At 42.8% G+C, this 24,903-nt stretch overlaps 1 protein-coding gene across 1 annotated transcript in view; it reads right to left on the bottom strand.

Annotated features, from left to right (window-relative positions):
• plcb1 (phospholipase C beta 1) overlaps positions 1-24,903 on the bottom strand; it is a 140,450-nt gene that overhangs the window by 93,680 nt on the left and 21,867 nt on the right. The window contains exon 3 of the mRNA XM_063184679.1: positions 14,943-15,011. Coding sequence (XP_063040749.1) covers positions 14,943-15,011 — 69 coding nt within the window. The remainder of the gene's footprint in view (positions 1-14,942; positions 15,012-24,903) is intronic.

Below are 24,903 nucleotides of genomic sequence, written 5' to 3' on the forward strand. Positions count from 1 at the left end.
CTCTCTCTCTCTCTCTCTCTCTCTCTCTCTCTCTCTCTCTCTCTCTCTCTCTCTCTCTCGCTCTCTCTCTCTCTCTCCCCCCAATGTCCTCCTCTATGGCCCTGATACCCCAGTCCACACCAGGCTGCCCTGGCCTTTCTTCCCCTCTCATTAGCTCACTGCGCCAGTTAGCATGCGTTGCGCTACGGTCACGCTACATAAGCTTTAACACCAGAGTTTCTATGGCAACCGGCCATTCAAGCACCGTGGCGGGCAGGCGGGTGGACGGGCGGGCGGCCATGCTGTGCCTTATGGCCTGATGTGCCTCCATATGTGTGTGTGTCATGTCATGAAGCTAAGTCAGCTCTCCTCGAAGCTCTCAAACGCACCCCCAATCAAGGACAGATTACTGCACAAGGGGCCCAAGACCCAAGAGGGCCCTGAAGTCTGATATTGTGTTCGAATTTCACTTTTATCTACTGCAGTGTTTCCCACAGAATTTTTGGAAACCATGGGGGCAGCAGGGATTTTTTTTGTTGGGGGGGGGGGGGGGGGGGGGGGGGGGTTGGGGGTATTTCACGCGTGACAATGGGTGGGGGGGTTCGCACGGCGTAAAAAAAAAAGAAATAGGAGTACAGATAAGAATTTAGGAGCTCTGTCAAATTGTTAACGCACAGACAAAAATGGTCTAAGAGAGTTAAGTAGGCTATACCTTTTCCCCAACACACATAGGCGTACACATTCTACATGAGGGGTGCTGGTCACAGGGCCAGTTTTTCAAAATTCCTCCCATAAAAGGGTAAAAGGGCTGAACAAACATATTACACATTTATGTCTATACACATTCATTACACATTCATTTCTATATGCAGCCCGATGTCTCCTCTGCTGTGTCAATGAAGGCCTGTTGCCTAAAGCTAGATTTATGCTTTGGACGCATAGCCTCTGCGTCCGTCCGTTTTCTGTCTGTGCGAGTCCACGCCCCCCTCGCAGAGGCTCTGCGCCCGTCGTCGAGCGCCTCGAAAAAATTCTAACTATCCGTCGGACGGACGCGGAGTACGCAGACAAAACGGCGCTATGATTGGTCGTCTCGCTACTTCCTTGTTCTGTTCTTGTGGCAGCGCAATACCAGTAGTTTGCGAGAGCAGAGCTGTATTCTGTTAAAAACTATATTAATGCCTCGTGTGTAAATGTGTGTAAATACACAAAGCTACAAGCTGAATAACAAACAATGCATCAGTTGAACACACTCGTGGCACAATGCCTGCGGTTTTACTACCGTTCCTCCACCGAATGTAAACACACATCGGCAGAATCAACTGTCTTTACATGGTTGCATTTTCTGCCAGACTGGGTATGTCAAATAATGATACCAGTGCATTGCCTTTGCAATTTGTGTGAAAATACCTAGCTAACCGGGATAGAAAGCAACATTGCTTAATAATGACCGCAGTGCTTACAATGTAATGAAAGTAATCGCGCAATTTCAAATGTGGCTCGCGACGAGACCTCGGACCTCGCAGAACTCGCAGATGCATGAATACAATGTTGGTTCGTGGCCACTGCCACGCGACTTTTGACGAGCGCAGTTGCAAAAGTTTAATCTGACCTTAACTCATTATCATACAACTGTAAAACAGTACTCATACATGGACATAGACAGTATGGACGTAGACATTCTGTCTATGTCCATGTATGAGTACTGTCTATGTCTATACTGTCTATTTCCTTACCTAGATTAGTCTATGTCTGCATGGGAGAGCAAGAAACGCAATTTCAAATTCTTTGTATGACCAGTGCATGTAAAGAAATTGACAATAAACTTGACTTGACTTGACTTGACTTGACTAAAACAAAGCCTGGGGAGTGTCAGTAAACTCATCCCAACTGTTCCTTCTCTCAAGGTTTTTTATTGCTCCCAAACCCGAGTTAACTACAACAACTTGACTAGGCTTTTGAGCCCTCTGTCTTTCAAGCACTCATGGTTTTCTCTATAGGATGTATTTACTCCAGGAGGAAAATGCGAAGGAAATCGTTTTTCAAATCGTTTAATAGAAAACGAAAATCGTTAAAAAAAAAAAAAAACATTTTTTTTTTTTTTTACATTTTCGAAACTATGGCGGCCAAATTTAAACTATGGCGGTGCGCCATAGTTTCCTTAATGTATGGGAAACACTGTACTGTCTTTTCAATTTTTCTCTGGGGAGAAATCCTCGAACTCCAATCCACTAAGACTGTCTAACATGTTTACTAAAGCCCTAAATCAGGGCAATTCAAATGGAGGCCCTAGGGCCAGATGTAGCTTTTGGATGGCAAGGTTCTGCCCCCCCATAAGGTCAGAACAAAATGAAAACAAATATGTGTGCCGTGCAGAATTCGCGATCACTAACCCTTCAGGTTGGGAATATCTCTACTGCGTATGCATTTACATGGGAGAGAAATCTTATCTAAAACAGTGTAATAAATAGACCATCCTAAGGCTACTAAGAAATATTACATTACATTACATTAAATTTAGCAGAAGTGAATATCTGTTCTGTCTGGAAAGCTATCAGCTTGTTTTGCACCCTAACCACTGTGCTGCTCGTAGTTATATTCAGATTCTGTGTTCGGCCCCATGATTGAACACTCCTTCCCTAAATCTTTTGGAAACTTGGAATGCCATGGATGGGGGGGGGGGGCTTTCTACATTGTCCTGAGGTACTCCATAAACCAACAGAAATGTTGTTCCAAATTATCATTCTGAACAAACCCCACCCCCCATGGATTTGGATATCAAGATGTTAGAGGGCTTTTGTGTGAAAATACAGTGAAAATACAGTGGTTAAAACTTAAAGGGACACTGTGCAGGATATGGTCAAAAAAGGTACTGCTCATGCTCAACTATGCTGCTCATTGAAACTGAGCTGCCTATTGCCAAATTTGATCTTTACATGAAAGTTTACTTAGTAATAAACAAATATTTTCTAGTATAGTCCAAGTACAGTCGTTTTTGCAGCTAAAAATGGCTATTTTTGGAAATTCAAAATGGCGGACCATGGAGAAGATCCCCCTTTTCATGTATGAAAAGTGCAATTTTTCCAGTCATAATGAATACTTATAATTTGATGCTGGTGGTAAGTATTCATGAATAATGTAACATTAGTGAATGGGCAGCATACATTCTGGAAATAAACAACTAAAAATCTCACACAGTGTCCCTTTAAGTGAAATGTTTAACACAATATCAGAACATAAATATAGAACAATAATGAAGTTATTTTGTAGCACGGGGGCCAGGGCCTCAGGGCCCCCTTGGCTCTTGGGACCCTGGGCCTGGGCCCTGTAGGCTCATCCAGTAATCAATCTATGGTTCTGCAAGTGCTGTGTGGAATGACACACCTCTGTGGCACTGCAGGGAGAACTGAGTTCACCATACTTGAAAACACAAATGTGTGTGTGTGCGTGTGTGTGTGCGTGTGCGTGTGCGTGTGCGCGTGTGTGTGTGTCTGTCAGGAGGATATGGTGGTTGTTAAAATATGTGAAGCTAAATTCACATTGTAATGTCACAACAATGTGTCCACATGCAGTGACATAGACAGATCCATGGACCCCACAATCCATGACATGCAGTCTCCAAAGAAGATAAAAAGACATACTGTGGATCAATTATTTGTTATTTATGGACAGTTTGCAGAAACAAAAATGTGAGTGTGCATGTGTCTATATATTTACTGCAACATAAAAATAAAGCGTACACTATGTTTCTACCACATTAACTTTTTTTTTTCTTAGTCTTCCCTGAATTTTTCAAGACAGAGGCTGCAACTTCCATATAGTGTATAATTTACTATGACCAAGTTATAGCAACTTTTGCAGTTAAAAATGTGTTTCTGGAAATTCAAAATGGTGGACCATGGAGAAGATCCCCCTTTTCATGCATGAAAAATCCAATTTGTACAGTCATAATAAATACTTGGAATTTGATGGTTTTCGCTCCACCACCACCACTCCATTTCACAGTCACTATTACTTGCATTTACCGCGACACATAACCTTGCTCTAAACACTGCCACATTCTTTATCCCCCATTCAAAACCTACAAAACCGAAGTAATCCCCGCTCGTCCTCTTATTGAAAATATTCAACATCAACACTAGTTCCAGCGCGGGCTTCAAACACGCTGCGTCTTAGTGATTGCACAGGCAGCTAATGTGTGTGGGCTACATCATGACGGTAGCGTTTTACCGTTCATCAGACAGGTAGTTGTTTATCGCGTTAAGAATACTTCAGTCGGGCGCAGCGCTACCGGACAATTTGACTAATGGGTAATTTTTTCTACTAGATGAAATTTCACCCACATTTGGCGGGTTGCTAGGAGCAAGCATAATAAATAAACAACAGCAGGACTGATGAATGTTGGCCCATTATTAAGTGGCAACATTAGCCATCTGACTTTGTTAAAAATGGTGTTAACTGCCTAGACATTTTACAATCATTTGATCATATAGGACTAATTTTCCAATTCCTGTCTCACAGACTTGTATTTCAGTGTCATTCTATAGCTGGTCTGTCATCGCTGATTATTCATATAATTGAATTTGATATTTTAGCTGTACCCATGTACATAGGCGTGCAAATATAGGGATGAGGAGGTGCCCCTGCCCCTTTGTCTTACAAGACAAAAAAAGTCCTTTTGATATTTTTTTTCCCTGTAGGTTATTTTTCCACAATTTACTTTGATCCATGGAAAACAAGACCAATCACTGAACACTGGTGGACTTAACATGAAAAGCAGCAAAATTAAGTCCACTAGTGTACAGTGATTCTTCTTATTGTCCTTTGATTACTGATGACTGCACTTTGCCACATTAAAATGTATGAAAATACATCTAAGAAAAAAAAAATATTGGGGGAGGACCCCCAAACCACCCGTCCAAAAACACGTCCTCCTTTTTGGCCTTAATGCCCTTAAAAATGGACAACTCAAAAGGCCAAGTGGCCTTGCCCCTAAAATGACAAAATTCCAGGCCTGATGGACTACATAGCCTGGTAAGGCAGCTGAAAGTTCCATGTGCCCACCGCCCACCCTCGAGCACCTGTCCACCAGAATGTCAATACACGCCACAGCCCTAGTATATGTAGTCACTTTTAGTTGCTGAGCTCTGAACTGACTCTGTTTACTGGCTTCATGCATTCCAGCCTGCCCCGTCCAAGCTATCCTGTACTGTATGCAAGATCCATGACAACAGATGGGAAATGTTGCTTTCATGGCAGCCATGTCTAGATGCCCATCCTGCCGAAGGCTCTTTTTGGGCTCAGCACGCAAGGCAGAGGGAGAGGGAGAGGGAGAGGAAGAGGAAGAGGGAGAGGGAGAGGGAGAGGGAGAGGAAGAGTGGATCAATCCATCCCCCAACTCTCTCCTCCTTCTTCTTCCCATTGGCTAGAAACCCTGGCAGGCATCGTTGCATTGGACAAAACCCTGGCAGACGTGGCTCTATTGGCCGACTCCAAAAGCACAATGGGCGGGCGGACAAGCATGGCTCAATTCTCCATGTATTGATGGCCTATCATATTCAGTGGAGGGAGTGAGCCTTTTACCAACAGGGAAGATAGTACAATTGAGGAAGACTTTCCATCACCGTCGCCTCTTGTCTCTCGGCTCTCGCATCCTTTAGGCTTTAAACTGTCACGGTAAAATAAAATGAGGAGTCAACAGCGCTGGCATCTTTTGCAAAATTTCAATGAGCCAATAGAAGAAATCACCATTTATCACAAGGAACCCAGGAATTACGGGAAACTCCCTCTGGGGCTTAACACGTTTTTTTTCTCTGTGTAGCTCAAGAACTTTGTCTTCCCAAAGCATATGTTGATTACCAACAACATCACGGGCATAATAACTAGTAATCTGTCTCGACAGATGGCCACGTGCAAGCAAGCTTCTCCCTGCCTCATTCCTTTTTTTCCATCCACATTGCCTTAATTTTGCCCTGTAAACGTACGTAATGACCAGTGAACGCCTCGTTACATATAACTTTACAATCCCTCAAGCCAATGATTGGGTAACCAGGCTAGCAGTGCCATACTATTGTAGTGTTTCTCAATGGGGGCTTTACAGCCCCTCAAGGGGCGTTGGGGAGCCCTGGGGGCTTCATCTAGTACATCAGGGAGCCCTCCAAGGTCTTCCATAACGGCAGTCATGGATAAGCGGTTAAGGCATCAGACTAAGGTACTTTGAGCATGGTACTGCCCTGCCGCACTGCTCCCTTTCGGGTGCCATTGGGGGCTGCCCCCTTGCATGGGTGAGCCATACATTTTGTTGTGTGCAGTGTGCACTTGTGTGCTGTGGAGTGCTTTGTCACAATGGGAGTTAGAGTGTCCCAGTTGGGCTTTCACTTTCACAAAATTGTAGAAAAAGCCAATAGAGCTACTGTAACTGTCATACACAAGGCCCACCCCTCTATAAAACAAAAAAAAAAATGCTTAGAATGATACAATGAATACAAGACCATGGCACAGGACTATGTTTTGTGGCATAGGATTGTTTTTCATTGCAGGGTGTGGTACTCTCTTTTTAAAAAAATCTGATTGGTTGCCATCTTTAAATGTATTCATGACATCATACAGGCAGATAAGAGACGGATGTAGTCTATGAAAAATACTTTAATTACCTTGAAATCTAATGGCCACGTCCATCATTTTTATTACTGCTGTTACAAAATTGGGTTTGACCTGATGCCGCACAGTCACATTAGAAGTATTGATTGAAACGGTTTCATCCATTATAGCATCCACTACATCTCGTGCTGTCTTCAGTCATTCAAGTAATGGACACTCACAGCCGGGGCCGTAAGACGTGCGTGATCTGCATTTTAGACTAAGACAGACGTGAATCTACGGTATCTCTCCCAGCACAAATAAGACACTTTTATGGCCCTTTGCGGCCCGGAAAATACACAGGAAGTTTATAGTGGAGCCAAAGTTAATAAACACTGTGATATATCTAAGCATACTCTATCCCTGGGTTGCCTTGAATGGGATGTTGAGACAAAAAAAAATATTGACACACACATTGGACAGTGTGGTAGTAGAAAAACTGACAATGTGACTCTATGATTATACTTTTACAGTGGGCTATGGGACTTATTGACCTAACGGTGCAACTTCACACGGGGGTTGGGGTTGGGGGGGTTGAGGTGAAAATTCATGTCGCTGCATAAATGCAAAACAGCAAAACAGTGAGTACAGTATGACATTGGCGAATGGAGAAATTATGGGCCTACATTTCAGCCATTTATATTTTGAAAATTGACATAATATTTTACCCATGACATTTATAGTAGTACATTGTCATGTGTTTTTTATTTTATGTTTTTTTATAACAGATATGCAATTATTTTTTCTGTTTACAAAAGACCCTTTCATTCTTCCCTCATGCAGAGGTCTATGCTTAGCTTTTTTACAAGCCCTTGTGCTCCTAAAAAAAACAAACAAATAGGAGCACAGATAAGAATTTAGGACCACTGAAATTTCTTGACACCATTTCATTATTACGTAACGCACAGAGAAATAGGGTCTGAGAGAGTAGGCTGGATATCTTTTCCCCCCACACACATTCTACATGAGGGGTGCACAGGGCCAGTTTTCAAAATTCCTCCCAGTAAAAGGGCTGAACAACATACTACACATTTAAATCTATATTCACATTCATTACACGTTCATTTCTATGCAGCCCTATGTCTCTGCTGTTTCAATTAAGGTCTATTTCATTATCATACAACTGTAAGACAAAGCCTAGGTTGTGTCAGTAAACTCATCCCAACTGGCCCTTCTCTGATGATTTTTTTATTACTCCCAAACAAGTTAACAAGAACAATCTTTTGTCCATGTTTGTAATGATGATCATTAAATCATGTCATGCTAGGCTTCTTACGTTAGCGATTTGACTTATTTCTGATTCACATGTACCCTAGCCCAGTGGTTCTTAACCTGGGGTGCGGGCACCCCCTGGGGGTGCGCCAGAGATTTCAGGGGGTGCGCGGAATATTGTTTGTGTTTAGGTTGTGACCAAAATTCTATTAGTAAACATTAGAAATAGGCCAAATCCACATTAAGACATGTTTTGGTCCCCATGTAAAGGTAATGTCTGAAGCAAGAATCATTGTAATGAATCACTTAAATATTTTTTTTAGTGCGTATACACATGTAGAAGTTTAGGTTGGGGGTGCGCGGCTTGTCTTGGGCATAGGTAAGGGGGTGCTTTAAGAAAAAAGGTTAAGAACCACTGCCCTAGCCTACGTGCGGACATTGTTGCATTCATTCCCTCAACATTTTCGTCACAACTGTTGTTTCACAGAATAATTTACTTGTTCCAAAAGCCACGTTAACTAGAAGAACATTCGTTTTCACATGTTTGTGCAAACGAATGTCATGGTCATTAAGCCATGTCATCTTAGTTATGTTAGCAACTGTCTGGATTTGTTATTGGAGCTCGTCTGTCCGTGGGGTGCTTCAGCGGCATGATTAAACTTAATGGCGCTTCACGTTGCCGAATTAATTCAACTTTTTCAAAGCATGCGATGCGATGCACACTGTTTCCGCCGACGTCTGCAAATATGAGGTTTAGGATCAGCCTAAAACAAAAGGATTGTCCATGATGTATTGTGAGGCATTCTATTCAGAATAGTTTTCACTTTGCAAGTGATTGCATGAATCACTGCACTAAACAACATCCCATAGTGACCCCCAGCATCTGACCCTCCTAGAGTGTATATAGTGTATGTCATTTTGTTGTGCTCTGTGCTGTCTGTAAATGTCTGAGTGGGTATGTGTATCTAGTATGTGACTAGGTTCATTTCGGAAATTAAGGCCGCCAAATTTAAACTGTGGCAATGTATGGGAAACACTGCACATGCCCTAAAATGAAAATGCTAAGTGTACTTAAAATATGCACAAAAAACAACCAGAAACATTTAAATAAGGCACTAGAAAATGTTAAACTGGAGTTGTTCTCATTTAGGTGACAATAGGTGACAGCCGAGCTTGTAGGGGGTCGTATCTTATCTAAAAATGGAGACTTGTTGTGCAAGAGGAGCCCATCAAATGCCTTTGAATGTGTTATGTGTTTGTGTGTGTTTGTGTGTGTATGTGTGTGCGTGTGCGTGTGAGTGAGTGAGTGAGTATGTGTGTGCGTGCGTGCGTGTGTTTTCCTGCTCAGACTGCCGGAAGGCCTGCTAATTTTAGTGCCCCCCACCTTGTGAGTTAAGCAGCAGATGGACAAATTTGGTACAACAGTGTGTGTGTGTGTGTGTGTGTGTGTGTGTGTGTGTGTGTGTGTGTGTGTGTGTGTGTGTGTGTGTGTGTGTGTGTGTGTGTGTGTGTGTGTGTCAGAGAGAGAGAGAGAGAGAAGGAGAGGGAGAGAGGGAGAGAGGGAGAGCAAGGCACCCAACCCCACATTGCTCCAGGGACTGTAACCAATACCCTGTAAATGATTGTAAGTCACTTTGGGTAAAAGAGTAAGCTAACTGTAATGTAATATAATATAGTATCATATAATACAATATAAAGAGAAGGGGACAAATGTGTGAGACACACACACACACACAAATATTTGAGTGAAGCTCCCCTGACGTGAGTCTGTGCTCTCGTTGTTTTGCATGGGATGCATGTATTGTAATGATAATAAATAATAACACATCTTATTTGGAAGCTTCTTTCTAAACACTTAAGGTCGTTATTTTAGATGGGATGCATGATTTCTGCATAATGCCACATGGGATCCACTGCAGAAACTCCTGTAGCCTTTGGCTAAACCTAATTCATATGCAGATCCTAAACTACTGTATCATCTAGCTGAAGTCTGGTGCATGTGCACATCTTATGCACACGGCCATGTGAACTGAGGCATTCCAACATGATGCCTTGTTATTGCAATGAGGCCAATATGGTATGGTTCCACTTTATTTGACGTGGTCTATGGCAGTGGTTTTCAAAGTAGGGGCCGGGAACCCCTGGGGGAGGCACGACATGTTGCTAGCGGGGCAACGGCAGGTGGGCGGGAAAAGTATAGCAAAACAAAGTAAATAATTGAAAAAATCAAAAACTAAAAAAAATAATCAAAACAAAGAATTATAGTAATCTATTGCATCTTTCAACATTGCAACTATTAACACTGTTGTGTTCTATATATGGAGTATCAGTTATTTATCCTGAGGGATATTAAGGTGACAAGTAGCATACATACATACATGTAAATACAAAAGAAGACACAAAGACATCACACACAACAAACACACACACAAAAGATTTAAAAAAAATAGTTTGTAAAATGGGGAGCACAGAAAAAAGTGTGGCGCGACTCATGGAAGGGGACCTTAGCTGGAATCTACCGGTAGGCTACATATGGGGCCTCGTCATGGTAACGTTTGGGAACCCTGTACATAAGGGTGACATGTAAATGTGACATTAGAATGACATGCCACATGTCAGGAACAATAATGCCACATTATTTATGACTGTCATAATGTGTCATTCCGTCATATTGACTAGACAAACCGAATGACCGAATTATGCCATCATAAACAGAGATGCGGGAGTGCGGGCGTGTAAGTTGCTTCTTTTCTTAAGTTTCTAGCGAAGTGCTGTTACTAATTCTAAACTGCAGGTTGCTATGGCCAAGACCCCGTCTTTAATTCTATCGCATTTGGTTGTCAAGCCAAGGCCCCGTCGTTAATTCTATCGCATTTGGTTGTCAAGACAAAAACCCAGTTGTCAATTCTATCGCACTTGGTTGTCAAGTCGCCCCAATGTTCTGCACGCGTCCTTACATGCCTCCGATAGAGGCGTGTCTCACTAGATTAGGAAGTGGTGCCCATACCAATGAACCAAGCACAGTGGTTAATCTACTTTCTCAAGACGCTTAGATAGAATAAATTAATACTGAAATGCTGGCAGCCGGGTGATAAGCCGGGAATAACGGCCTTCGAGGTGTCCTGATATCAAGGGAAAATGGACGGCTGCGCCGTCGGGCTGTTAGGCGTCAGACATACCAAAGCTGAACGGAACGGACGTGAGACGAACGTGGTCTTTCTGCTTAGTTTCGGCTGGTGTGTTCTAATCTGCCTTTCACACTGACAGCGTCGGCATGTGCGACCTGTGCTGTTCAAAACCCTCCCCACAGCCAAAGCTAGCGTGCTACTTCGCCATTCATTTGAATGAGACACCGCCGGTCGCCGGCGTGAAAAAGCCGGCTCCCGCACCGACTACCGCCGGTTGGTGTGTAAGGGCCAAAACATACCAAGGCGGAACGAAACCGGCACGGGACGAACGCGGTCTTTCTGCTTAGTTTCGGCCGGCATGTTTTTCTCTGCCTTTCACACTGACAGCGTCAGCGTGCGCGGCAAGTCCTGTTCAAAACCCCATCCACAGCTAAAGCTAGCGTGCTACTTTGTCATTCATTTGAATGAGACACCGCCGGTCGCCGGCGTGAAAAATACGCTCGAGTTCTATTTTCCAAATGCAGCGCGGCGCGGAGCCGGCTCCCGCGCCGCTGACACCCGACTACCGCCGGTTGGTGTGTAAGGACAGATAGGTTTCAATGTATTTTCACCGACGCCGGTAAAAAACGTGGCCGTTCTGCGACGCTTTACCGCCCTGGGGTGCGATTCTCAAAGTGCGAAGTAGCTAGTTTGTTAGCAATGTTGCATAGTAAATACTATAAAAGTTGCTAACTCTTGTGTCTCGAACGTTAGCACACAAAGTAACTACTGCTTGGAGTAATGTGCACTCTGAAGTAGTGGTGACTTTGAAAGTGAGGCGCCTCCTATCCGTATCTGGACAGTGAAGTTGAAGTACAGCTGGAGTAGATCCATTGAGTCCAGACATCACCTCAGCCACCCCAAGTAACACACAGCGCTAGTCTACTTCAGAGCGTGACTCCACCCATTAGCTAAACTTGTAGTACATATTTGACCACAAATGTGTCAATATCTTTTAATCCTGTGGTGCAAAAGCGATGAAAATCAATCGACATGCACACCAAGTGATGATACAGCTGCGAGAGTGTTCAGAACACAAGTTCACGTCATGTCATTTGTTCGTGAAAAAAAAACGTCATATCCTTGGAATCTGATGAATCCCACACTAATAATATACTTTTAGCTGTATACCGATTGAATTGCGGCTCATTTCGATGTGTAATTTGTGAAATATTTAGATAAGAAAGTATTGGTTACTCCCGGAAATGCGCTGGCTTACGTGTCAAGAACTTGAATGTTTTTGGCGCGAATTTCATTTCATAGCCTAGGGGTATTTGTGCTTGTCTATCAATGGGAAGTCACGAGCCACGCGGGTTCGAATACAGTGTGCAGCATCTTGACAACAACTCGTGGAATCGTGTTTTGGACTCTACAGTGTAACACATTTTCCCTTGGCTGCACGTGTGTGTTGGTAATGCACAACATAAATTATCTATTTCTGCCAGATATTTCCAAAATTGTGGCACTGTAACCATGTGGATTCGAACCGGTGTGGCTTCTGTTTTCCCATTGGGATGCAAGCGTGAATACCACTAGGCTATGGAATGAAATCTGCGCGAAAATTTCTCAGGGATATCACACTTTAACAGACGATTTTCTGGGAGTAACCACAACTTTATTGTCCAAATATTTTACAAATTACACCTCGGAATGAAACGAAATCCAATCGGCATGCAGATAATACTGCATTATTGGTGCGGACGGTGTCAGATTGTAATGCCACGGCCGTGTTTTTTCACAAAGAAATTACAAGGTGTGTTGTGGAGGAAACAGCGGAGTCACGGTGTCGTGACATCCAATCAAATGTGCTGGTGGTGGTTGTACATTATTGCTTTCTACTTCACGCACTGAATTTAGGAGGAAACAGCTGAATCATGACTCAGCAATCATGCATATCTCTTGTTGCTTCTTTGGTCACGCACTGCAATGCCAAGAAAGTAAGTAGCGGTGTGGACTCAGGAAAGCAGCCGCACTACTTTTGGCTTACTGTGGGAATAGTAAGGTTTCGAGAAATGCACGGATTTCGCCTTGAAGTAAGTAGATAACTACAAAGTACGTCTGTAGTTCAAAGCTAACATTGCGGGAACGCACCCCTGGTGTGTAAGACCCCTAAGGTAGGCCTGGACAATTTTTCGATTTCTATTTTAATCGCGATGTCAACATTTTCTACGATTATAAATTAGACGTTCGATGCACATTCAAAAAACTTTTTTTGTTTGTTTTTGTCCGATCACGCTATGTACTCTTATTTTGAAATCGCGCCCCAGGCGCTAGGAAGAAGCGTGCTATGCCCCGCCCCCTCAGTCTTCTCCGTCTTTGCCAGTCACTGCTGGCTCCAGTCAGTAGTGAATACGAGGGTGGTGGGTGGCATCAGAGATTGTAAGGTAGACTACAAGTGAAGGACGGTATCAGAGCCTGTAAATAAATTATTTACAAAGTTCTCTATGCATCGTTTTTGAAAGTAATGGCCCACATTTGATTGCAAACAGTGTGTTAGGACTTCGAATTGGTTTAGCAGTAGGGGCCTAGCTGTAGCTACTAGCTAGTTGCTAACGCAAATGAAGGCAAATTGTGTTTGAGCTCTGCTGGCAGCTAACTAATGGTAATAAAAAAACGAATTGCTTGATGGTGCTTTTCACACCTTTAAACAGTCCCCAAATAGTTTGTTTGGAATGCTAAAAGCCCCTCTTAAGACTATAAACAAAGTAATGAGCAACTTGACGATTTATTTATTTAATCAACATTGCATCAAATGTGCCATTTTCTTGCTGACAAAACCTGAGATGTCCTCTTTGCTGGGTCCATATTATTGCATCTGATTCTCTTTATGCATAAACAAAGTCATAATAAGCAACATTTGTTTGAAAAGTGTTATCTTCAGGCTTATTGGTTTTCTCACTAAGAAATTAATCTTTATGAATGCAGTATGCAAATATAGGCTAACAGATAATCTTATGTCATTAAAAAAATAAATACTGAACGGTGGCAATGAGAACTAGGCAGGCATATCACCCCACAATGCTCCAGGAAAATAGAGGTCCTGTATGAGAGTTTTTTTTCTCCCATCCTGTCAATGGAAACTAAATACCTGCTGTGGGTGTGAGTGTGTTATTGGGAGGAATTTGGAAAAACTGGGGGACTCTGGGACTTTGAATTGAGTAGGCTACCCCTGCTATAGGCAATTGCACCTTTAGTCTTGATAAGAATATTTGTTTTAGACTGTTATCCCTCTAGTGGTTAAAGATATTTGCTTTAGGCATTTTATTTCTCATTTTCCTCCTTCATAGATATTTTGTAGGCTATATTGTATAGTACAATATAAACTTGTGTATGTCTCATGCCCTTCATGCCCCCCTCCCGCGGAAAAAAAAGTGATTTTATTCATATCGTGATTAAAATCGAAATCGAAAATTTTGGGGAGAAATAATCGAAATCTAAGTTTTTCTCATATCGCCCAGGCCTAGTGTTAGGACAGATATGTTTCAATGTATTTTCACCGACGCCGGTAAAAATCACGGCCGTTCCGCGACGCTTTACCGCCCTAGTGTGTAAGACCCCTTAGAATGCTCCGCCTCGTCCATTATTTCCCTTGATATCGGGACACCTTGTCAGTCATTATTCCCTACTTAAATGACACCCTTACGTAGAGCACATCAAATAAAGTGTTATCAGAATGGTTGCTGTACTGGCTCAATGAACTAAAACGCCATACCATTACGATGGCAACCCGGGTTCGATTCCGACCTATGCTCCCATCTCTCTCTCTCCACTCATTTTCTCTCTCTCTCTCCACTCATTTTCTCTCTCTCTGTCTCTCTCTCTCTGTCTCTCTCTCTCGCTCTCTCACACACACACACACACTGACCTCTCTCTTACTGACCTACCTCAAAAAAAGGCATAACAAGCTCAAATGTTTTTATATATTTTTTTAAAAAACGTCTTAAATACCTTGGGAGTCTTTGTGCACTTTCCGGTCCTTGCATCTTTGATGAAGGTGATGTCCAACAGGTCGGTTTCCTGTCATGGGAAATAAGTAACAATAATAAGTAATTAATACACAATAAATAATACACAATAAATACACATAAATGATAATATTAACAATGCATCTTTGATGAAGGTGATGTCTAACAGGTCAGTTTCCTGTCTTGGGATATAAGCAGCTGTTAAAGTTAAACATGCCCTGTGGAACAGGCTGACATTTACCCATCACTGTCAAAGCAATGACAACGGGTGAGCAGCACTGACAACATCATGTGTCTGTGGTTCTGTCCTCCTCTCTTGCGTAACGTAACCGGTCATGTGAAGTAAAATGCTAGATGAATGCTGATTGATTTGATGTAGAATAGTTGGACACTGTAAGAAAAGTAATGGAAATAATGGAGCCAATTCTAGTAGAGTATAGAGTAGAGTAACTTTATTGATCCGCAGGGGGAAATTCAGGTGTCAAGTAGCTGACAAAAATACACATAATAAGACACATAGTGGATGCATTTGTCAATGTATCAAGGGACCAACCAACCATTTGATACCAAAATTAATTTACACATACTACAGTTTAAATTATCATCTAAGGCCCTGAAGGGCTATTTCAATTGTGAAGGACCTTCTACATAATGTAATGTTTTCAAATAGCAATCTTGAAGATATGTATCCTGAAGAACCTCTTACGTAACCACTTATGGCGCGATCAGTCCGACTGAGAACCATGCCAGTGCCAATTGCAGCACCTTATCACAAACCGACCAGTGTGTTCACAACGCAGATCTTAGCGTTTGCGAACCTGAAAAATATGTAGTTTTTCTCTGCAAACAACGATTTGAATCCAGGAATCAAAAACAAGGCAGAAAGACTTTTTTTTTTAAAAAAAGGGCGTAACACTGTGAAATCTTCGTAAGTTATATTATACTAGTGCAGAGCTCGTTGTGCCTATTTGCCCATGTTGTGTTGTAGCCTACTGTACTACAAAAAAAAAAGAACTGGGATATTTTTTAGCTACCCAGCGCCCTCCTAATGTGCTCCTCAAAAGACATGAAAGTTGTTTAAATATCATGTAACCTATATTTTTTTTAGGCCAACAATTTAGAGCAACATAACACACAACATACTGTATGTGAGGGCTACAATATTTTAGATTTGTATTTCCACATTTTGAAGCGATCTCCCTCTCCATAGTGTTTTAGCAAGCGTAGGCTTAATCAAACCCCCCCCCCCCTTTACTATGTGCAGCGGCGCGTACATGCTGTTGATCGCTTGGTCTAAATTTCACAGGCTGTAGACTCACTATCAATTTTTTTTTAACTCTCTCGAAAGGAACTTGCTGTATTTTGGCCATCTCTGCCCATGGTTGGTTCTGCTGGCTAGTCTAACCGTGGTTGGGAAGATGTAGGCTACCTCACAAGCGCATGTGAATTCGAATAACGAGGTTAAATATTGTAAAACTTAAAAAGCATCGGATAGGCCTTCAGCGAAAGTAGAAAGAGGGGGCAAGATAAGAGGAATTTTAAGAATGAAGCCAACTTTTTAAAAAATCGATCGTTTGTGTAGCAGGTAGGCTGTTGGTCTGTAACAGGGTTGTGGCCCTCAGACGACTTGATTAGGGAATGTTTGGTTTTGCAGATGTATGCTATCTCGCAGAGCGGCAAAAGGCAATGCAATTTTGTTTAATTTATGTCCGACCGGCGTGACACTTTGCACTGCAAACCGCCGTGTCACCCTTCACTTTGGGGTGGTGCAGGAGTTGTAAGTGGAACAGGCAGGACTGACTGACGCTTCTTGAATTATTAGATTCGATGGATACTGAAGAAAACCGAAGTCCCTTGTGTCAGATGCGATAGCCTACTGGAAGCGCAATGTGTGTGGTAAGCGTGTGTAGCATGTGTGTGTCTGTTGCGCTTAGTTCTAAATGGAATGTGGGTTGCACTATCAAATGCTTGTGCTGTCAGATACCAGCCAGTGGCGACTTCAACAATGAAATTATAGAATGTTGGGTACGCTGTTCATTCCATGGCGACAAAACGGCAGATATGCCGTGTGTGAAATACATACACTGTCCAATATTTTCACTCGTGGATATTAAGCTCCTTCTCACACTGCACGATGGAATTTAAAGATTTAAAAGTTCACATCTCACGACTCTCGTCCTTACACTATATGAGCCGACAGTCGGATGTGAGCAGAATGTCCCCACTGTGCGACACGACAGGCATGTTTCTCGGGTCTACAGAGGAGGGAACATGCACACCTGAGGTGGAGAAGAGGACTCGCTTGAGAGGGAATTGCGCCACCCTGTCAGTTTGTGCATGTGTAGTGTCAAATCGGGTCGTAGCACCTGACGTAGTGACCCTACGATTGCATGATCGTGAGGTGAAATCGCTTGTCGTTACCCCATGTAGGCTACACTACACAACGCGAGACTCACATTTGACTTGCGATTGAACAAGAAATCGGCCTGACTCCCCAAAAAGTCGCCCGAGTGCCAAATCGTGGCAAAATCGGGTCACACAGTGTAAGCCCGGCTTTAGTTTAACTAGGCCTAATATCTTAAGTGTCTTATGTCCAAACGGCATGAAACTTTCCACTGCAACTCGCAATATCACTTCAAAGTCAGCGTCCAAATTTGAGATCATTTGGTGCCGTGCTGGGAGAGTTTTGCGTGGTATAGACAGAGATCCAAACAGATGTTTAAATTTGGATGGATGCATAGGATTTCACAGCATGTAGGTTTGCACACTGTGAGTGCTTCTAGTTAAGCGTGCTTGCAGAGCAAGGCCCGATTCTAGTAATCTCTAAGTAAAGTTTATGCTTGCTTGCTTGCTTTATTCTCTTGTGCAGGGAAGTAAAAATAGAAAATGGATCTCCTCCTAGGCCTTTCGAGATAGAGACACCGTTCAAACACTAAAACGACCGGCTCGGCTTGGAGATCATTTGTTCTGCTATAGCGTGTCCGTGTCTCTTGTCGTTTTTCCGTTTTTGGTGATTTTGTGCAAGTTTGGGTCCCCATTGAAAACAATCGTAGAACCTTCATGAACCAAGGTTCCGCCACTCTAAAGATCAGAGTGTAGGAGGCTTTTTCGTTCATAAAACATCAACAGTTTCACCTAGAAGTTTAGTTGACGCGTTGTTAGCGAGCTCTGTGGGATGTCTCCAAATTGTCAAAGTTTCACCTCCCAACTCCCATTACTTTTTAAATGGCAGGTGTGTAAAAACGACAGGGCTTTTCCATTACTTTTCCCATTGAGTCTTGAAGTGCCTTTTTCAAGAGGTCAGCGCATGTTCTACAAGAGGTCCATTTCTGACTGAACCGTTTAACCTATAAACTTCATTCAAAGACTGTTAGAAAGATCACACGTATGACTCCAATCTGTGACCAGGACATGTGCCAATTCTTCTAGTTTTTTTACGATAATCTAAAGCCCTAGAAACTGTTTTAGATTCTGCCCTCTGCCTTAGAGCACCATACTAACTGCCATTCAGTCAATCAGAACAGGTGCAGCCAATATAGGGCTCCAGCTCAACTGTCACTTTCTCTCAACATTCTATTCTTAACGAGCAGCTGCTCTGCAGTTCTATAAGTCGATTGTTCAGCTCTTCAAAGCAATGAAATATTGTCTTGCTGTAAGGCATTTTATAGGCAGCTGCTTGGCCCAATGGTAATTGTCCTGCATCAGCAATATGGAGGTTGGGAGTTCGAATCCCACTTGGACTCATGTTGATTTTCAAAATTATATCATATACAGTGTTCCTTAGCCAATTAAAAAATACCATGTATGTCATTTAGTATCAATGACAAAGGTGCTGGATTACAGATATGGAGGTTGGGAGTTCGAATCCCACTCGGACCCATGTTGATTTTCAAAATTATATCATATGCAATGTTCCTTAGTCAACTTAAAATACCATGTATGTCATTTAATATCAATGGCAAAGGGGCTCGATTACAGATATGGAGGTTGTGAGTTCGAATCCCACTCGGACCCATGTTGATTTTCAAAATTATATCATATGCATTGTTCCTTAGCCAACTTAAAATACCATGTACAGTATGTCATTTAGTATCAATGGCAAAGGTCCTGGATTACAGATATGGAGGTTGTGAGTTCGAATCCCACTTGGGCCCATGTTGGTTTTCAAAATTATATCATATGCAGTGTTCCTTAGCCAACTTAAAATACCATGTATGTCATTTACTATATACCCAAAACGCAGAGCTACAACACTTTCAAGATGGCTGAATCCAAGATGGCTGAATTGTTTGGCCCATAACTTCTGACTGGGTGGATGGATTTTTTCCAACATTTCTTTTAGCTTTGTTTTCTCAATAGTACTTTGTTTCATCTCTACCCCAAAAGGCAAGCCGACTTCCAGCATTTTCTGTGAGAATGCAATCTAGTTTATTATACGTTTTGAGTGTCATTGTGAGATTCACATCACTTTTATCAAACACTTGCTTCATTCACTTGTTTATTTATGTATTTATTTTAGGACTGGGCAACGTTAACGCGTTAACGGTACATTAACTATTGAGGTCAGTAGGCCTAGCCTATCGGTCAAAAATTTTGTTAATGTTTAGGGTTTTTTTAGAGCTTTTTTTTGCCTTTTATGACCGTCGTTCGTTACTTTTGTTTTGAAGTGTCAGCGGGCTTCTGTTACTGCTTCCAGTGACTGCTGACAGAGAAAAAGAAATCAGGGTCTAGTAAAGAAGGCAAAACAAAATAGGCATAGCCTATGACGTCAACTTCTGAATGGACATTTTTGGTACAAAGTTCTACAGCGATCATTGCACAGTTCTCGAACAGCATGTGGCTCGCCTTTGCAGCTCGCAAGGCTATAAAAATATTGTAGGCATAGCCTAACACCTTGTTCAAAGATTCAAATTATTTCTGTGGTCGGCTGTGCGTTGTAATCAGTGATTTTCAAATAAAATGGTGCTTTTGAAGTGGCTTTTGAATTCATTTTTGGGTTTTCATGATTAATCACAGAAAGTAATTGAGCTAATGTGTTTTTTTTCATGTTTGCCCACCCCTAATTTATTTATTTACAACATACAACCGGAAATCCTTCAAGAGTCTGAAGGACAGATGGTGCAGCGCTGTAGCCTGAGTGGCTAGTTAATTATGAATAGCCTGCTTCGGGGTAGCAATGACAAATGGGTCAAATTGACAGAAGCGATCACGATGAAGCAATGGCAAAACACATTTTTCACACAAAAAAACAAATCAGGAAATCTAAGACTACAGTACCAGTGTGCAGTGATTTTACGTCTTTCTGGATTCTATTCATGACTGCACATCACCAGCAGCCGTAAACTAAAAGGCTGTAAATAGCGACTTTCCGTGTGGGTGAAATGGACTGTGTATCGTCATGGGAAAAAGGTTACACTTCATTCCAACACTCACCGTTCCATTCCACACTTACACACCACAGTCACTCCCCTCACCCCCAGCCCTGAGCCTTCCCCAAGAAGCACAGAAATAAACCAGGCTACATGACATCAGGCAGTAACATCAACAATCTTTGTGGGGAATTTGTTCAAGTAAAGGGAGAGATGTAGACACAAAATGCTTCTTGACTCAGAGAGAGAGAGAGAGAGAGAGAGAAAGGAGCAGTCACAATCATGAAGAAAAAATGCAGTGAAAGCAATCAAAGAAAGCAACACACAAGATTCTAGTTGTTTCCCCATCAACCCGTATCAGCCAAACAGCAAGACCACAACAAAACATGTGGTCTGCTTCACACTGAGGGCATAGTGAACTCAGCTAAAAGGAAAGAAAGTGACAGCTATGAGGAAGAGATGTCGGCGACAAAGAGAAGTGGGGGCGTGTGAGGATGTGGACAGTGTTGCCAGACTCTGCGGTTTCCCCGCCCATTGAGCTGTTTATTATGGCTGTCTGTGTGTTAAAAATGGCATTGGGCGGGCTTTTGTTGCAGATTTATGGCCATAGAAATGAAATCAATAACATTTAGTTCAAATTTGGCGGGACTAAGTGCCTCCAGGCAATTTGTGTGCATTTTTTTGGGCTGGAAATCATCAGTCACATCTGGCAACCCTGGACGTGGGACGGGGCAGACGAGACGAGACGAGAGCAACTCTCTAGCCTGACGTGACACTCATGCTTGGTGACGGGCAGCTGTGGGCAGACGCAATGTGGTCATGGCCAAGCGACCGGTTGGCGTGGGCAGAAGAAGAAGCATTGGCCATGCACCTCATGTCACGGTCCAGTAACTATGCACCGCCCGCCCCCACTCCCACTCCTGCACCCCCCACCCCCATGCCAGCTCCCCTCCCCAGGAGGATATAAAAATGATGATGGGTGAAAAGGGGTTGATAATTCATGCTGCAGTCCAATTAAGGGAAACACATTCTAAAGGTCAAAGTTGAGATTTTTATATATGCTGCCGACACAGAGACTTTTAACGCTACATGACGCAATATTGTCAAGGTCAATGAATCTGTTTGATAAATCTGGATGGTTGAATGACTCATTACTGGGCACATGAAGGCTTGCTTGGCCACTCCGCGTGAGGAAAAAACGATGCATGCCAGCTTACCTACTGGTGGTGGAAGAGATAACCTCTTGGCTAATAAACTTAAGTGTTTGACCAGTGGTGTTCTTAACTTGGAGTGCTGCCCCCCCTGGGGGTGCACCAAATATTGCAGGGGGTCTGCAGAATTTGTTTGCGTTGAGATTGTGACCAAAATTCTGCTTGCAAACATTATAATTACAGTAGGCCAAATCAAGACAAAATGAAAACATGTTTTGGTACCTTTGTAATGTCATTAAAGTATTGATTGTCTCATGCAAGAATCAATAGTAATTAATCACTTACATACATTTTTAGTGCGTATACACATGTAGAAGTTTGGGTTTGGGGGTCCTTTCACTCGGCGGCCATCTTGGCTACGCTTCTAGACTCACTATTTGGGATTTTCTTTCAGATTAGTCATGAGTGTAATTTCACGACATAAAGATTTTTGAGTGTTATGCTTCGTATACAGACTGTCTCTGATCATGTTCTATTGTTTCATATGAAATATGATATGACTTGAAACTTGCAAAAAAACATCAAGGACAAAAAGGAAAGCGACTTGAAAGTTACATTCGCAATACATTTTTTTATACTTTCAGGGGACCTATTCAAGGTGGTAGGTGTTTGCTGTCAAGGTGGATGCCTTCACTACAAAGTGCTGAACTATAAGTGAACTATTATCCTTGTCCATACGAGGAGTCTTCTTAGGGCCTTTCCCATTACTAATCTCCACCCCTACCCCTTTGCCTTCCTCTTGCCCCTCGTGCTTTCAAACAAAGCCGCAAGGTGTAGGGCTTGAAACGCAACCCCTATGGATTGGGATGCCCCTTCAGCAATCACGGAATGACACTCGCAGCTGTGACTAATTCCATGCATTATGTTGACGTTAATAGCGATTTTTTTTTTCATGTGCGTTTCACGGAGAAAAGGGCCATCACACATTAGGACAATGTTCAACTTAGTACAATGGAATAATTATTACCACTTTAAAACTGACAATTGCAACTAAAATACTTAATCTTGTGTGTGTTGTGGATGTCGCGGTTTGCCGCCCATTTTTAAATGCAATCGCAATGCATTCAGGGAAATCTGTCGAAGCCCTCCGTCCGTGGAGTGAGGTGTCGGAAAATCTCCGCGCGGAGGGGATGAAAGCCCTTCGCCGAACCCCTACCCATCTGTCTGAACGTGAATCGGGATGCCACTACGCCTACACGTGGACGCGCAAAACGGAGGCAAAGGGGATCGGCGTAGGGCTAAGGGGTGCAATGGGATTCACCCTTAGATAGGGGTTCCAAAACTTAACGGCACACCAAGTATGATTGAAATCCTTGTCAGTCGGGTCTCGAAGTGTCTGATTTCATGTGAAATGACCCAATAGGAATATGGTTTAGCTTATTTTTTTTGTTTTTCCGTTATTCAATTCATTCAAATATTAGTTTGTTTTTCCATGCTTACTTCAAACTTGCTGCAGCCCCCCTAGCATCGCCTCGCGGCCCCACGCAGGGGTCCCTTGCCCCCACTTTGAAAACTACTGTCTTGGAAAACTATTCAAAAGTTGCACAGCATCTCTATAAGGAAAAAGAAATTGTCACTCACTGCAATATTTTAAATCACCAGAGCATGTTAGGAAAATTGTCACTTACGCAATGGTCACTTACGCAAATGCCTTCTTATGGCAAACAAAATGGAAGCATGTTGTTTTTCAACAAACTACCTGTGCTCTCACGCTTGCTTTAACAAAATGCCAGCAATTTAAACTTGCATAAAAACAGAGCGAAGGGAAATAAAAGCCAAACCTTGTCTGATACTTAATTACCGTAACTAATTAGAGATTCACAATCTGTTTCAGGAACTCTCTTATTACAAATGTTGATGGGGAGGTCTGCTTTTGTGGAGATCCGAAAGCGACCATTAAAGTGTCATCTTCTGCCAAGCTATACTATCTTTATACAGTACTTCTTCAATATAATGCATCATTAGATGTGCTATTGAATAGCTGCAATATCTAATGAAATGTTGCATTGCACTGACTGAGCAAATAGCTTGGAATCTGGAAAAAAAATGTTTGGTTGAGCATCTACCTCACTTTGCAGCTAATTCAGAATCAGTATTTTGTTTTGACAGAATCATCTACTTTCATTAAGAGGAAAGGACATGACCGGAGTATTTGACATAATAAAGCACAAATTAAGGGAAATGGTGGTGGGGTGGGGGTGGTGGTGGGGGCTACAAGACAAAAGAGGCCACAATTGCCCCTTCAATGAGGACGACATTGTTTTGATGATGGCGATTTCCGGTTTCGGTTAAAAATAAAACGCAACAATAATGATGATGCATCACACATCCACACATTAAAATGCCCCTGGTTGTGATGAAGGACGAACTGTGTTGGAAAGGCACAAACACTGAGGGCAAGAACATGGAGGGTGTAGATCAGCTAACAGTTTTAACTGAACAACACCGTCTTCCTGCGCAAGTAGGCTAGGTCTGAAAATTAGGCTATGTTATGGTGGCTTCCAGAGTAATGCTCTGTCTGTCTCTGCCGGTCTCTGTCCGTCTCTCTAAGCCTTTCTCTATCTGTCTGTCTTTCTGTCTGTCTCTAAGCCTTTGTATCACTGGCTCTCTGGCCACCTTTCCCTGCTTACCTTACATCTATCTAAGCCTTTCTCTGCATGTATGTCTCTCAGTCCACCTTTCTCTGTCTGTCTGTCTGTCTGTCTGTCTGTCTGTCTGTCTGTCTGTCTGTCTGTCTGTCTGCCTGCCTGCCTGCCTACCTGTGTCCGCCTTTCTCTGTCAGTCTTTCTGTTTCTCTCTCTCTCTCTCTCTCTCTCTCTCTCTCTCTCTCTCTCTCTCTCTCTCTCTCTCTCTCCCTCTTTGTCTCCTTCCTCCCTTTGTCCATCTTCAAGCTAAAGCACATGCTTTGGCAAGAGCAAGATTTAAAATTCACACACTGCAGTGAAAAGCGCTTGTGTGGTACCATAGCAACAGGAGAGAGAGGGGTGGTGGGTAGGTGGGTGGTGGTAGAGCAGGAGGTGGGGGAGGGGTTGGAGTTGGGATGGGGGTGGGGTCTGTAAAAGGGGTGCTGGGTTAAGGCAATTTCAAGGCAGCCGTCAGACAGTGAAGAAATGAGCTCAAAGGGGCGAGCCAGCAGTCAGACACAAATGGCTTGGGTCAACTATCCTTTGACTGTATCCACACGCTGCTATCTACTTGTTGACGATATCTGACCCCCCCATACCCCCCCCACCCCCACACACACACACACACACACCACCACCACCTCCTCCCTCCCCACTTTCTGAAATAGGCATTCAGGAGCAGGGCTGGCCTAGATCAAATATTCAGGGCGGGCATTTTCAGTCATCTGTTATGAACTATT

Source organism: Engraulis encrasicolus, chromosome 19 (assembly GCF_034702125.1).
Source record: "Engraulis encrasicolus isolate BLACKSEA-1 chromosome 19, IST_EnEncr_1.0, whole genome shotgun sequence".
Classification (NCBI taxonomy): Eukaryota; Metazoa; Chordata; class Actinopteri; order Clupeiformes; family Engraulidae; genus Engraulis; species Engraulis encrasicolus.